The 15,032-nt window shown below is 32.9% G+C and overlaps 1 protein-coding gene across 1 annotated transcript in view; it reads right to left on the bottom strand.

Moving 5' to 3' along the window:
* The window catches only part of LOC126819205 (cytosolic carboxypeptidase 1), a 36,673-nt gene extending 22,514 nt beyond the window's left edge, over positions 1 to 14,159 (bottom strand). The window contains exons 1-7 of the mRNA XM_050547112.2: positions 14,066 to 14,159; positions 8,470 to 8,581; positions 6,526 to 6,659; positions 4,732 to 4,799; positions 4,031 to 4,097; positions 1,148 to 1,297; positions 293 to 424 (exon numbers count right to left, since the gene is read on the bottom strand). Coding sequence (XP_050403069.1) covers positions 293 to 424; positions 1,148 to 1,297; positions 4,031 to 4,097; positions 4,732 to 4,799; positions 6,526 to 6,659; positions 8,470 to 8,507 — 589 coding nt within the window. The 5' untranslated portion in view covers positions 8,508 to 8,581; positions 14,066 to 14,159. The remainder of the gene's footprint in view (positions 1 to 292; positions 425 to 1,147; positions 1,298 to 4,030; positions 4,098 to 4,731; positions 4,800 to 6,525; positions 6,660 to 8,469; positions 8,582 to 14,065) is intronic.
* Positions 14,160 to 15,032: the final 873 nt, after the last annotated feature.

Below are 15,032 nucleotides of genomic sequence, written 5' to 3' on the forward strand. Positions count from 1 at the left end.
TTTATGAGAAATATCTTTGATCCAGAAACACCAAACTTTGCAAAATAGTTTCTTATTGATGTATTTGATACATTTTAAAAAACAACAAAAATTTTATAAAGATTATATTTTAGTTAAAATAAGGCGAACAATTTTGGGTAAATTCTTAACTTAAGTTTGAGAATGTTTTCTGAACTCAGGGCCTGATGATTTACATATGTTCAAAAGATGGAAGAGAGAAGGTTTGTTTCTTCAATCAGATATTTTGTTGGACGTCCTATTTTATTGACATATAAATCTATAATGTACTTACTATTTCCAGTGTAAATTTTAAACACTTGAAGTAAATATTGCAGATTTTTAAAGTTGTTATGATTATTCTTAATCAGTCCTAGTGTCAACAATAAGGCATTATTCAATCTGGCTTTAACAGCAAATTTACGGTCTGTAACACAAGAAAACGAACCTTTAGGTATCACAAAACATAATGTGTGCATTAATCCCAAACACAAACAAATTAAAAGAAAAAACATATTGTTGTCAGGCATCGAGTATATACACCCTTCAATCAGCTTTGTTAAAGAACACAAAAAAGTCATGGTAAAAACGTTTGAAATGTGTCAGTAACAGGGGCAAAATATCAGAAGAGATAGATGATAGATGCATGAATATCAATTCTCCACTACTGCCATAACTAACAATCCTAGTATGTTTGCGAACATTTCTCAAAATCAGTACCGGTACATAAACTTTATTCAAAGTTTTTTCATGTTATTTTATCTTGTAAAGATTTTATGTAGAGAGCACTCCAGAGTCACTCTTTAAATGGATACCCAGCACTATAGATTATTATTATCATTACATGATTTCGGTGACAGGAGCAATAACTCCACATAGAACTGATGCCGGCTTCTGAATGTCAAAAGGATTGCTCCATTTGACTAGCTCAACAATCTCAGCATGTTTGAAAAAAGAAAAATCTGTAAAATTCTGACCAGCAAGTTTGGAAAAAGAAAAATCCATAAAATTCTGACCAGTATGGTGAAAAGAAGTTTGCAATGACAAGAATTGTGAAAGATATTTTATCTTTGTAATTCACATATTGGATTTTTTGTATTTTGAATACAGGTCAGGAATAAGTGATTTTAGTAAAATAAAATATCCATACCTTTATTTCCTATACGTCCTAATATACAGTGTGTTGTTAATAATACTTCATCTGGTAATGTATTATCTTGACCACTAGCCTGACGTAACAGATGGAATAAAGCATTAGAAACTCCATGGTTCACAAACAATGAAGCTCTTTTACCAAATGCTAAAAATAAATGATTACAGATAACTATTAATTAAGAGATACAATAGTATTGATATCTTTGTTTATTGCCCTTAATATATTGGGGCATACTTCAGTTAAAGTAGCTAAGTCTCTAACTAAATATCATCCAAAATCTTCAACATTGAAAACACAAATTATTTGTCAATTTAAATCAACATTGATGCTGTGATCTTACCGGAAAAAGATGGGCTTCTGATATCCAATATTTAAGACAAAATAAACATTTTACCATTGGTACACGAATCGTGTACCATAATGTGTTTCAGCCCCAGTTCTAGCAAGAGACTCGAGGAACGAGGCTAGACATATTGCGTATGTAGACTAGAATAACCAGGCGCTAGAAATTTGCATTGGATTGAGACTGCGGGCTTATTTCGCGGAACATAACTGATTTGAAATTAGAGTAAAAATGGAAACCATTAAATGTATATCAGTTTATATACATTCATGTTACAGTATTATATGAGTTGCGACCCACTTGTGTCAATTTCTAGGCCCCGAATGTTAGCGATTTAGCTCCTTTAAATTGGTTCAGTATTAACCAAAAAAATTCACTTTTTCACCAAGGTGGGACACCATTATGGAGATTATCAGAAACTGTGACGCATTTGACCTCATAATAGAAAAACGTTGCACAACAGCATTTGAGGTTACTACGGCACTATCATATGGCGTGTGAATCTCTAGATTTTACCTCTTCTTTTGTTAAGTGGCAGTCCCAGTTATATTTTGCAAAGTTTTTATTTTTGAGTTCTAAATTAAATTCCCTTTTTTATGACTTGCAAAATCTCTATTGATATCCATTTGTCAGGCATACAATTTTCCCTCCTCATTGATTGATGATTGATAAAAAATACATCATGTGTGATATAACTATCCTGCATTACACAAAGGTAGGTTGCAAGGCAGCAAAACATACGCCCACAACAGCTAAATCTTCTGAGCAGTCGACAAGGGTCGTCGCATATTTATTCTTTTGTAGGTAATTAGTCATACAGATGACATTATAATTTTTCATCGTTTGAGGGTTCACAAGATTCTAAAAACTAAAACAAGGGCCGTAACTCTGGAAGTAATGTACAGAAATTGTTGAAACTCGACAGGCTTTTTCGTTTTACTAATTCAAATAATGCATATAAATTTTATACAGATCGGATGATAACTTTTGTCGTTCGAATGTTCACAAGGTTCAACAAAGTAAAACAAGGGCCATAACTCTAGAAGTAATTGACGGCAACTGCCGACATTCAATAGGTTTCTTCATTTCACTAATTTAAATGATGCATATGAATTTCATACAGATTAGGTGATAACTTTTGTCGTTCAAGCGTTCACAAGATTCAACAAAGTTAAACAAGGGCCATAACTCTAGATGTAATTAACGGAAATTTGCTGGAACTCAATAGGCTTGTTCATTTTACTAATTTAAACTATGCAGATAAATTTCATACAGATCCGATGATAACTTTTGTCGTTAGAGCATTCACAAGGTACAACAAAGTGAAAAAAGGTCCATACCTCACGGCGTAATTAATGGAAATTGCTGAAATTCAATAGGTTTCATCGTTGCACTAATTCAAATGATTCATATCAATTTCAAATAGTTCAGATGATAACTGTTGTCATTAGAGCGTTCACAAGATTCAACAAAGTGGAACAAGGGCCATAACTCTAGATGTAATTAACGGAAATTGCTAAAATTCAATAGGCTTCTTTGTTTTACTAATTTAAATGATGCATATAAATTTCATACAGATCGGATAATAACTTTTGTTGTTAGAGCATTCACAAGGAACAACAAAGTGAAACAAGGGCCATAACTCACAGCGTAATTAACGGAAATTGCTGAAATTCAATAAGCTTCTATGTTTCACTAATTTAAATGATGCATATCAATTTCAAACAGATTGGATGATAACTGTTGTCATTAGAGCGTTCACAAGATTCAACAAAGTGAAACAAGGGTCATAACTCTAGATGTAATTTACGGAAATTGCTTAAATTCAATAGGCTTCTTTGTTTTACTAATTTAAATGAGGCATATAAATTTCATACAGATCGGATAATAACTTTTGTCATTAGAGCATTCACACGGAACAACAAAGTGAAACAAGGGCCATAACTCTAGAAGTAATTAACGGAAATTGCTGAAATTCAATAGGCTTCTTTGTTTCACTAATTTAAATGATGCATATCAATTTCAAACAGATCGGATAACTGTTCTCATTAGAACGTTCACAGGATTCAACAAAGTGAAACAAGGGCCATAACTCTAGATGTAATTAATTACAATACAAGGTGCAACAAAGTGAAAAAAGGGCCATAACTCCAGAAAAAATTAACAGAAGTTATTGAAATTAAATAGGCTTCTTCATCTCACTAATGCAAACAACATATATCAATTTCAAAACGGACGGACAGACAGACCGACAGACGGACAGACGGATGGACCCACTGGGGCGACAGCAATATACAACCACATTTCCATGTGACAATATAATAAAAATGAGGCATTTGCTTGGATTGTGGTCAGCAATGAGCACAGTTGCATACCCCTGTTAGGTGTCAATGCCTTGTGGAAATGATCTGATGTATAGATGTTTTAGGTCTCGTCAAAACTTCGCTTGGGTCATTTTGAGATAAACCAAGCACTCTATCAAGTACAGAATGGAGTAACAACTAGTTTAGTATCAATACAGTGGGTCAACTTACGTGCTTTTCCTAATATCTCACTGAGTATACTAACAACAGATACAACCACTTGATCATCATAAACACTCTATCAAAATAAAAACAGTTTATCTTTAAAATACATAATGGTTTCCAACTTATTTATCCATAAATTATCGTGTAATTTTGAAACCTATTAAATGAATAATTTCGTTTTTGATCTTCAGTAACCAATTCCTGGCAATAAGGGTGAGTAATAATCAAACATAATTGGTTGAATATTATTGAAAATGCTTATTCATCTCATAAACTTAAAGGGCCATAACTCTGACAGTAATTATTGGAAGATGTTTGAAAATCAATAGGATTCTTCGCCTCATGAACTTAAACACTGTTTATAAATTTTGAGTCAATAGGATACTAACTCCAGCAGAACGCCCACAAGATTTTTCTCATTGATCTGTGGATAAATTGGAGTAAATAGGAATAGGATACTAACTCTAGCCTCTAAAGCGTCCACAAGAACTTTCAAACTGATCAAGGGCAATAAATCCCAACAGTAATTATTGGAAATCGTTGACAATGATTAGGATTTTTAGACTCATGAACTTAACCACTGTGTATAAAATTTAAAGTCAATTGGATGGTAACTTTTAGTTTTTCGAGTCTTAGTGTGTCCAAAAGCAATTGTAGACAACAACTCAACGGACAGGCAGACAGGGATGATAACAAATAGTCCTTACCTGTAACGTGTTGACTAATAGTTCTATGTTAATAGATTCTTTAAAAAGAAGATCTTTCTGTACTTTATCTGTAAGAAATTATAGTTTAAGCTTTATCTTTGCGGTGTTGATCTTATCTTGTGTAAGAGTATTTTTTCAAGCCAAGAATTGCAGAAAGCCAAACAAGAAAAACTGTTTCTATTTATATTTGGTGTAAACATTTCAAGTGTGCCAACTTGCAATCCACTCCCACATCATAACATTGTGATTTATCACTCTATAATGCATTCCACTGATAACAACATTGGTATTAAAATGATGTCTTCTACAATATTAATACCTGCTAGTAGATATTGCTTCATTCAAGATTATCTTTAAAAATTTATTCAATATCTTTCAATTTTTTTTTTTAATGATATTATTAGTGGTTACTTGTCATATTTTAAACCAAATATATCAAGTAAAAAATCTTGGCAGAGAGTCAGAATGTTTATCTATTTAATATCAACCAGCAGCTGCCATGCAGGATACGCCCACATTTTTCAAGAGATGGATAGAGAACAAGCTAAATAAAAAGCGATTTTTCGTAACATCAAGAGCCATAATTCAGGAAGGTACGATCAGATATGTGCGAATATCGACAGGAACCAAGATCTTTGGTTTATAAAAATGCATTTCCAGTTCCATTAAAATCAGATCAAAATTGTGACCTCTAGAGGGTCCACAACTTTGATATACTAGATGTTTACACTATTTGCGTAGAGGGGCGGACATTTTGTCTGACAGTTTTCGTCCGATTCGAACTCAACCAACATAACGGTGTAACGGTGATATATTTGAACATTTTTGTAAATCAGATAATAATTGTGACCTCTAGAGGGACCACAGGCTAAAGACAGGATTTCTCATACAATCAGGGTCCATAATTCAGGAAGTTACGATCCGATATGTGCAAATATCGACAGCAACCAAGATCTTTGCGTTATAAACATGCATTTCAAGTTTCATCAAAATCAGATCAACCTTGATATACCAGATGTGTACACATTTGAGTAGAGGGGCGGCCATTTTATCTGGCAGTTTTGGTCCGATTTCCGTGAAATTCGAACTCAACCAACAATATCATATTTTTACACTGTTTGCGTTCGAGGGGCGGCCATTTTGTCCGGCAGTTTTGGTCTGATTTTCACAAAATTCTAACTCAACCGTCATTATGGTGTAACGGTGATATATTCAAACATTTTTTTTAAATCAGAATAAAATTGTGACCTCCATAGGGTTCACAAGCTAAAAAACGTGATTTTTCGTACAATCAGGGGCCATAATTCAGGAAGTTACGGTCTGATATGCGCGAATATCGAAAGTAACCAAATTTCAACAAAATCTGATAAGAATTGTGACCTCTATAGGGTCCACAAGCTAAAAACGCGATTTTTCATACAATTAGGGGCCATAAAGCATGAAGTTACGGTCCGATACATGCCAATATCAAAAGGAACCGAGATCTTAGAGACATAAACCTATATTTCAAGTTTCGTTGAAAGCGGATAAAAATTGTGACCTGTAAAGTGTCCAAAAACAATTTTGGACGGACGGACAGGGGCGACGACAATATACGTCCACATGAAAATGTGGGCGTATAAAAGTGATTTGTAGTATGACTCATGAGATTATGAATTTTTCTCAAATATCAAGTAAGAACTAACATTAATTCTATTGCATCAGTATTTCTGAGTTTTTGACAGTATCTTAATGTAATGACATATGTATTTTTTTACAAATTGAACTCAATTACTTGAAAATTTAAATGCTTACCTTGTGCAATAACAATATTGTATAACTTTGAGGTTACATAACGTATTTGTGTCAAATCATCAGTTGATTCTTTTTTAGTACCTATTCGTCCTAATGATTTCTCTAACAGTTGAAACAAGCTAGCAATCCTTGTCCTGATAAACAAATCATCACATTAATTAATACAACCAATCAGTTTTTAATTTTAAACAACAAATTAAAAAGAAAAATGTTTGGAAGGCATATCATTTAGCGATTGGACATAATATAACAAAACACAATTCCATGATTAACAATCACTAATACTACACAATAGAACTTTGTTGTGATATAAAAAAATAGACTGATTTTTTACAATATCTGCTTTCTTTTTTAATTGTTTGATGTCCTTGGTACAATGCGGACATTTCTAAGCAAATCAGCATATATAAACAATGAAGAAAAGCCAAAGAAACAACTCTGTCATCTGAGCCGAAATGGAAACCTACCACAATATTACTGTCTTTATTATTGCATAGAGATACATTCAAAAATTCCCCGTAGTGTTGACAGAACCCAAAAAGTAATTGTCTAATCCTATACAGCCACTTAACTTATAAACAACTGGATGAAATTGTAACAAAGCCTCTTTTTAAATTCACAAATTGCCTATCATAAAATTGATAAATCAATGGAATTCAAAATGTGCTTTCTTAAATACCAAATTTCATCACTCTCACTCAATTACAAATCATTGACAAATCAAACTGCTTATCATTGAAATCAGTTAAGTAATTCACCCTAGGCCTATACTATATTACCAAGTTTAAACATTCTACTTCAATTACAATCAGAAATATTGTGTTCCTAAAATAAGTGTTACATAGCTCTATGTAGGCTATTATATCAGTTTCATAAAGTTCCAATAATAATTGATACCTCATGAGTGTTAACAAGTGTTTGTTACCAAGTTGCATACCTCTGAAAGTTAATGTTCGAAATGGCTGAAAATCAAAATACTTCTTAATCTTATATTTTGTATTAAACAAGAATTGTGCAGAGGCGGATTCAATGGGGGGGCGCGAGGGGCGCGCACCCCCCCCCCCCCTAATTTTCGACAGTGCCCTTTTTTACTGCTGAAAGTGCCTTTTCTCAGACTCAAATATGTCTGTTCCCAACCCATTGTAGGGATCCCAAATGACTCAAACCATCGACTCAAACACACCAGTCTGGGAAATAGCTCTTGGAATGGCTACAGATGCAAGGAATAATTTTCTTGGGGACCCCACCCCTCTCAGCGGCGTGCCCCGTCTCCACGGTCAATGCCTTCATTTTGCAGCGCCCCCCCCCCCTTTTCAAAATTCCTAGATCCGCCCCTGTTGTGGACAAGAAACTGGATGATCGAATATATATGATCACATTTAAAATGTTAGCATATATATAAAAAGTACATTACACATGGGTGCTACATGCTAAATATATGACCCACGTATATATATATAATGTTAGCAAGGTTATATAATGTATACCACGTGTTATAAATATGTCTTTAATGCAATAAACAAGATTCACATATTTCTATATTCTAACAGTATATAAATGCTTCGTTCAAACACTGGCCACACAAGATCAAAGATTGCATTTGTGATGTCACCAATTATTAATTGGAAAGGGCAGAAACAAGGTTAATTTCGACATTCAAAATAAACAAATTTGAACAATTTGCAAAAAACACTGCCATTTTAAGGCCATAATATCGAAAGATCTGCTGATATTGGTGACATCTCCAAAACATTCTTTAATTAAGAGTAGCAGTTGAAGAGGTTCCTAGATTTTTTTCTACTGAGTATCACCATATTATCTATCTTTTGTTAGAAATACAAATAAATGGATTGTCTCCTTTAAAACTGATCAGATCTTAAATGCAAATTAATGTCTTCATCCATGTTTACAGACATGTGACATAATATTTAACTGTATTCTTACCCCATAGATCGATCTATAGTTTTCTCCTCACTTGCCATTTTTTGCTTTATCTCCAAGTTGATCTTAGATTCAGAAGATTATTTCTTCAATTCATTTTGTATTATTCTTGAGACTGTAAATAAAATATCTTTAGGAATTGTTTTGACATGTTATGCACCAATTTTATATGTGAAAGAACTGATTGAAAAAGATTCCAAATCTTGACATAAAAAACTCTTCAGGGCAGATTCTTAACTGAACAATGATTTGAAGATTTTAGAAGCGATAACCCCCCCCCCCCCAAATCAATCATTGTTACCGGCTGGAAGTAAATAGCAGTAACCCTATCAATATTATAGCCTTTGTTTAAGCAGTCACTGTAAACCTACTGATGAGCATGGTATGTCAGTATCCAGATGTTTCCTCCCACCTATCATAACTATTACCACAGTTTCCTTCACCTACCTTACTTTGGAGACAGAACTTTGCAGTTTGTTTCAGTTTCAAACATCAAACGTTTAAAAGTCCCACATCATTTGCTTGGCTTGGAAGTTTTTCAATTATATTATTCTCTTGTCATAATAAATTGTTTAGTTTGTAATTAATCTCCAGTTACTCATAATTTTGAGTATATATTTGAATCTATTTTGCAGCTGCTATTTATTAATTTATTCACAAAATTATGGGAAATATCCCAGATATATTTCAGTGAATAAAACTGATTAATGCTACATGTTACTATTGAGGTAGAAAACCTAGATGAATAAAACTGGTTAATTCTGTATGGCAGACTCTTAAAATCTGATCAATCCCCAAGCAACATCTAAAAGCTCACTGATACATTTTAATATACCAACATCCAGTTTCTTGACTTGCGATCACTTTGAAGGTTACTGATGGTTTTTCAAATCTAAATTACTTTTGACAAAGTTTACAGATGGTATAAATAAATAGTTGTTTTCAGGTCAGTCCATAAAAAAACTGATATGAGCCCTCAAAAAGAATTACCTGGTAAATTGTGGGAAATTATTTCCAAATGGAACCATATTTTGACAAGGTACCATGAATGGAGAATTTCTTTACATTTTGGCATTTAATTTGCATATTTAAACAATTTCATTTTTTTGTGCAAGAGTGAAAGCTGTGACTTTCCTTTAAAGCTTGAAGAATTAGTATATTTATGAGAGACATATATGTACATACATACATGCATTTTAAAATATTCATATTAGATCAATAAAAGCGATATGGTGTTTATCTACATTTATTCATGTAATAGTTTTCATATTTACAAGTACATGATAAAATTATTCTACTTTAAATTCAATAACCAGTAATAAATTATTTTATGTTTGAAAGATTAAATTTTATGATTAATTTATTTGCATTAGTCATACCATTAAATGTGTAATTAATAAATATCTCACATTCAAAGGGGGGAATCTAAATTGTTTTTGGAACTCTGAAACTGAAGGTCATAGGGCGCTGAATATGCGATAAGGTTCATTCTCTGATGACCCAAATGCTTCACACTAAATATGAAAAAAAATCCATTAAAAACTGTAGCCTCTAGTCTATCATGTCAACAAGGTTTTCAGAGAATGTCGGTATTTGAATAAAAATCTGTTAAAAACTGTAGTCTCTATCGCCATAACAGGGTTTTCGGACAAGGGGGTTAACTCCAGGATGGGTGGTTGCAGATCGCCGAAAATTGATAGAGTTCGCCCTCTCATGATCTCAAGGCTTCTTGAAAACTTGAAGAAAATCCATTAAAAACTGTAGCCTAATAAGGTTTTCGTACGAGGGGTAAATCCAGAGATGCACAGAAACAGGTCATTCGAGTCTTAGCCTTGCTTCTCCATTTTTAAATCAAATCATTAAATGGCCAAACTGTTCCAAATACTTCTAATCTACTTAAAATCAGAGCCATCTGATGGCATTGTGAGTTGATTATGGTCCTTGTGTTAATAAATTTCTAATGAATCATTCATATAACAGTTAAGGTCCAAAGAAAGACCTGCAATAGGCAGATTTAGCTCTTATAATACCTGTTTAAGCTTACATATAAGTTTCAAATAATTTTGATGTTGTTTGGAGGAGTAATAGTAATAAACTTATGTGTTAAATTAGACAAAATGTAAGAATGCCATTTGGCCTAATTTTCTCTTTGTAATTGCATATTGTAATTGCATACAGTCATATTGATATTTTAGTAATTTTTTTATAAAAGAAGCTAAATCTCTATTCTTTGAAACCTAAAATTGAACATAAATGGGTCGAATTGTAATTGCATACAGTCATATTGATATTTTAGTAATTTTTTTATAAAAGAAGCTAAATCTCTATTCTTTGAAACCTAAAATTGAACAAAAATGGGTCGAAAATCACATATTAGTTATTATTATTATTACAGCATATTTATAGTGTGCCCTTTCGTATAACCTGTTCAGGGGCACTTTACAAAGTGACAATAATAAAACACAAAAAAAAGAACCCCAATATTACAGACATGTTAACAGTTGTATACAGAGTCCGTTAAAAGCCTGTTTAAATAAACGTGTTTTAAGTTGTTTTTTTAAAAGAATATTGAGATATACACCATCTTAAACTAAATGGTAGATTATTCCATAAAACAGGGGCTTGAAAAGTAAAACAGCGCTGACCATTAGAGACTAGTTGAACAGTTTTGGGCTTTAAAATTAGTTTATCTGATGTACTTAATAATTATGTTCGGCCAGGTGTAAAAAGTTCTAAATGATATGAGAGGTAAACAGGAGTTAAACTATTCAAACATTTCAAAGTAAGTAATAAAATATTTAAATCAATTTGATATTTAACAGGGAACCAGTGTTTATTATGTAAAACAGGAGTTACGTGGTCACATATCACAGTTTCCAATCACAACTACGGGGGTTATCACGTACAAATTTACTTAATTGATGATTTGAGCCTAATAATAAATATTTAGTTTTATCAACATTCAATTTTAGAAAGTTATTTGACACATCCATTTTCTAATTTCACTTATACAGTTCTTATGTTGCAATTTTGATAAATTAATAGATGATGAACAATTAGGTGTAAAAGAAATATATAACTGAGTATCATTGGCATAGAAATGAAAGCTGACACCATATTTTCTGACAATATCGCCTAATGGTGACATTTCGGGACTAACATATGGTTCAATTTTATTTCAATGATTCGCTTGCACGTAGGGATCTTTAGCAGCGGGAGGAAACCGAAACCACGTCAGTTGACTCAATGACAGACCTTATGATACAACGTGCACGCTCTAACCATTCGGCCATCCAACAATGGTGATGTTTTAAAAGGAATAAATAAAATCGGACCAAGAACAGAACCTTGAGTAATTCCAGATGACAAAACAGTTTCAAACGACGATTTACAATTAACTAAATACACTGTTTTTTAACCACAAGATAACTTTCTAAAAGATCTATTGCAGAGCCACTAATACCAAATTTAAAATGAAGTCTATGTAAAAGAATTGAAGGAACTACTGTGTCAAACACGACAGATAAATCTAATAAAATTCAAAATTTCTATTATCAATTTCCAGTAAAATATCATTTGAAACCAGGGTTAAAGCGGTTTCGGTACTGTGAAATTGTTTATAATGGTTTGAAATGGTTCAAACAAACAGTTATACATTCAATTTTTAAAATTTTTATTGTAATTTCTAATCAGTTATTTTCCCCGGAAATATGTGATCAGTCCAAATTGCCAAATTGAATGGCGGCTGTTTGCACCTAGTTAGTCCCGTCTACATCAGGACTTTGGTTTAACATTTCACTTCCTCACTGACTTGAACTGAATATGTTTTGCCTCGTTCATCAATGCGCCTCTTTACAAAACAAAACATATGTCACTCACTGATTTTAAAATGTTCATTGTGTCTGAAATATTGGATATCAGGAGCCCATATTTTCATTGTAAGATAATGAAATATTAAGTCCATGTCGAAAATCAAACCTGCGACCCCAGTTATGGAATCAATGTACCTGATCTACTGTGTGAGCTAAATCTTCCATCCAAGTCAATAGGAAGTACATGTATTTAAAATTGAGATAGTACAGGACTGAATCCAGATACTGATCTACCTTGTGAGCTAAATATACCATCCAAGTCAAAAGGATGTGCAAGTATTTAAAATTGAGATAGTACCAGGGCTGTCGGTAATTTTTCACAGTTGATTAGCAGCACTACTAATCAAAAAATCCAATTTTGCCAAATTTGATTAACAAATTTAAAAGTTGATTAGCAGTTTTTCAGTTTCAACATAAAACACCTAAATAACAAGATATTACTTTAATTTATAACAAATGATTAGATTTCATTCTTAGATTTTTTTTAGCACTGCCACATGTAGTTGTGACAGTTTGTGAATGTGATGATGACTTTTAGTTAGGTCTTATGTCTGAAGCCAATTCTTGGCAGTGACTTCCGAAGCCCCACTCATTTTAATTGTTATTTCTTTGTTACGTCAGAAATCTTCGTTAGAAAACAATTTTGTCTTGCATTTTATATATCGTGTATTACTATTTTTGTTCAATCGAGCGCACCTCGAATAACTAGACACACGCGATATAAACAATAATATTTTACGGGAATTCTTACTTTGATTTACCATTTTACAATACGTTAACATGTTTTTATTATTTTATATTCTATTTAATACGTGGGGGATACACTGGATTTATTTCTTTCAAAATGAATACTAATATAATTACTTGATTGGCATGTCTCGCAACGTGAGTGGTACTACTTGATTCCCCATTTCCGGTTAAATAGTCCCTATTCACAGAGTTATGTCCCTGTATTATATAGTATAATGAATTGTTTCTGAGTAGTTCACGAAGAAAATGTCACACAGAGAATTCAGTTTTGTGTATAAAATTTTATTCGACATTTTATGCACGTTCAAAGTGTTGAGAAAGCCTTCTAGTCTTCAAAATGTGGATTATCCTTGTGTCAATATCCAAAATGACAGGCATATTAATGATTTGCTGTAACTGCGAATCAAAAACGTTAGATTTAAAAATTGAAAATATGTGTCGCAAATTGCGCTGTGATACTGGTTGTCAGCAGCCCTGGATAGTACAGGACTGAATCCAGATGTCTGAACAATAATAGTGCACCACAACATCCCTGCTACAATAACAATATTGATAGAAATGGACCAAATATTAAATTATAATTCATGTTTTTAATGTCAAAGATAAACTATAAAAAAAGGAGATAATATTCAGATTGTGATAGAACTTTTAGCTCCTCTGACACGTCTAATATTTTTTATTTTTTTTAACATTTTTATATATTTCTATAGTAATATTTACGATTTATTCGGCGGAAGGAGGACAGACTGTGTGACTATATTTTAATTTAAGTTTAATTATTCTAAACTAAAACACTGTGAGTCTGTCAGTGACAGTTGACTGAGTGTGTTAGCTTTCAGCTGTGTCGAAAAAAAAAATTTTTCTCTGTTCTTTTGCTTCTTCTCTAACTCATCTGATTAGCATTGTCATTTTCTAGTAGACTATTTTTCAAAACATGAATACCCAATATATGTCTGTTCTATTTCATGTAAACTTACATGATTTAAAAAGTATACAAACTTCAGAATACAATCTTTATTGATATTTGATGACATCGATACCGCCCAGATGGCGCTTCAATGTCAACAACAGAGTTATTTCCCTTAGAATTGTAATACAACCCCTGGACTTGGATCATGCAAGTCATTACGTTCACAAAGAGTAAATAATAACTCTGTGACTGTGAAGTTCAGATATTCACAGAGAGAAATTGAATTTAACGCCCACTCGACATAGACTATGTCATTTCGGGACTATCATGGTGCAGTTTTATTTCAATAATTCGCTTATGCGTATTTTCGGTTGATATATATTAGTCTGGAGGCTCCTCGCGGGGGGTGTGGGGGGGGGGGCATCAAATGGGACTTTTCTAGAGTAAAATTTTGCGTAGAATACGATGCCGAGTGGTAATCAGTCCACAGTTGGGGCGTTTTCGAGATATTCAGGCCAAATGGGTTCATTTGCACTGAAATTAGTGAATGCGCAGTCATTCTTGTATCATGAAAATAAGCTGAAAATGATCGAAAGTAATCACACTTTCAATAAACATGTAAACTTACTCAATTCACCTTTGTTCTTTGTAGCTTTTTAATTTTACGTTGACATTTCATTGCTTTAAATCTTCCTAGTGCAAAAACGGTAAATTTCACCTTTTGACCTCCAGGGTCACTAAGACTAAAGGTGAATTTAGCAAGTTTACATTTTTATTGAAAGTGTGATTACTTGCGATCATTTTCAGCTTCTTTTCATAATACAAAAATAACTGCGCATTCACTTTTAGTGAAAATGAACTCATTTGACCTTTGACCCCGAATATCTCGAAAACGCCCCAACGGCGGACTGACCACTCGGCATCGTTATATTCTACGCAAAATTTTACTCTAGAAAAGTTGGGTCTGGTTTGGTGCCTGTTTGATGGACATCTCCCGCGCTGAGCCTCCGGTCTATATATTTCAAGTTTCGTAA

This window comes from Patella vulgata, chromosome 4 (genome assembly GCF_932274485.2).
Source record: "Patella vulgata chromosome 4, xgPatVulg1.2, whole genome shotgun sequence".
NCBI classification, from domain to species: domain Eukaryota; kingdom Metazoa; phylum Mollusca; class Gastropoda; family Patellidae; genus Patella; species Patella vulgata.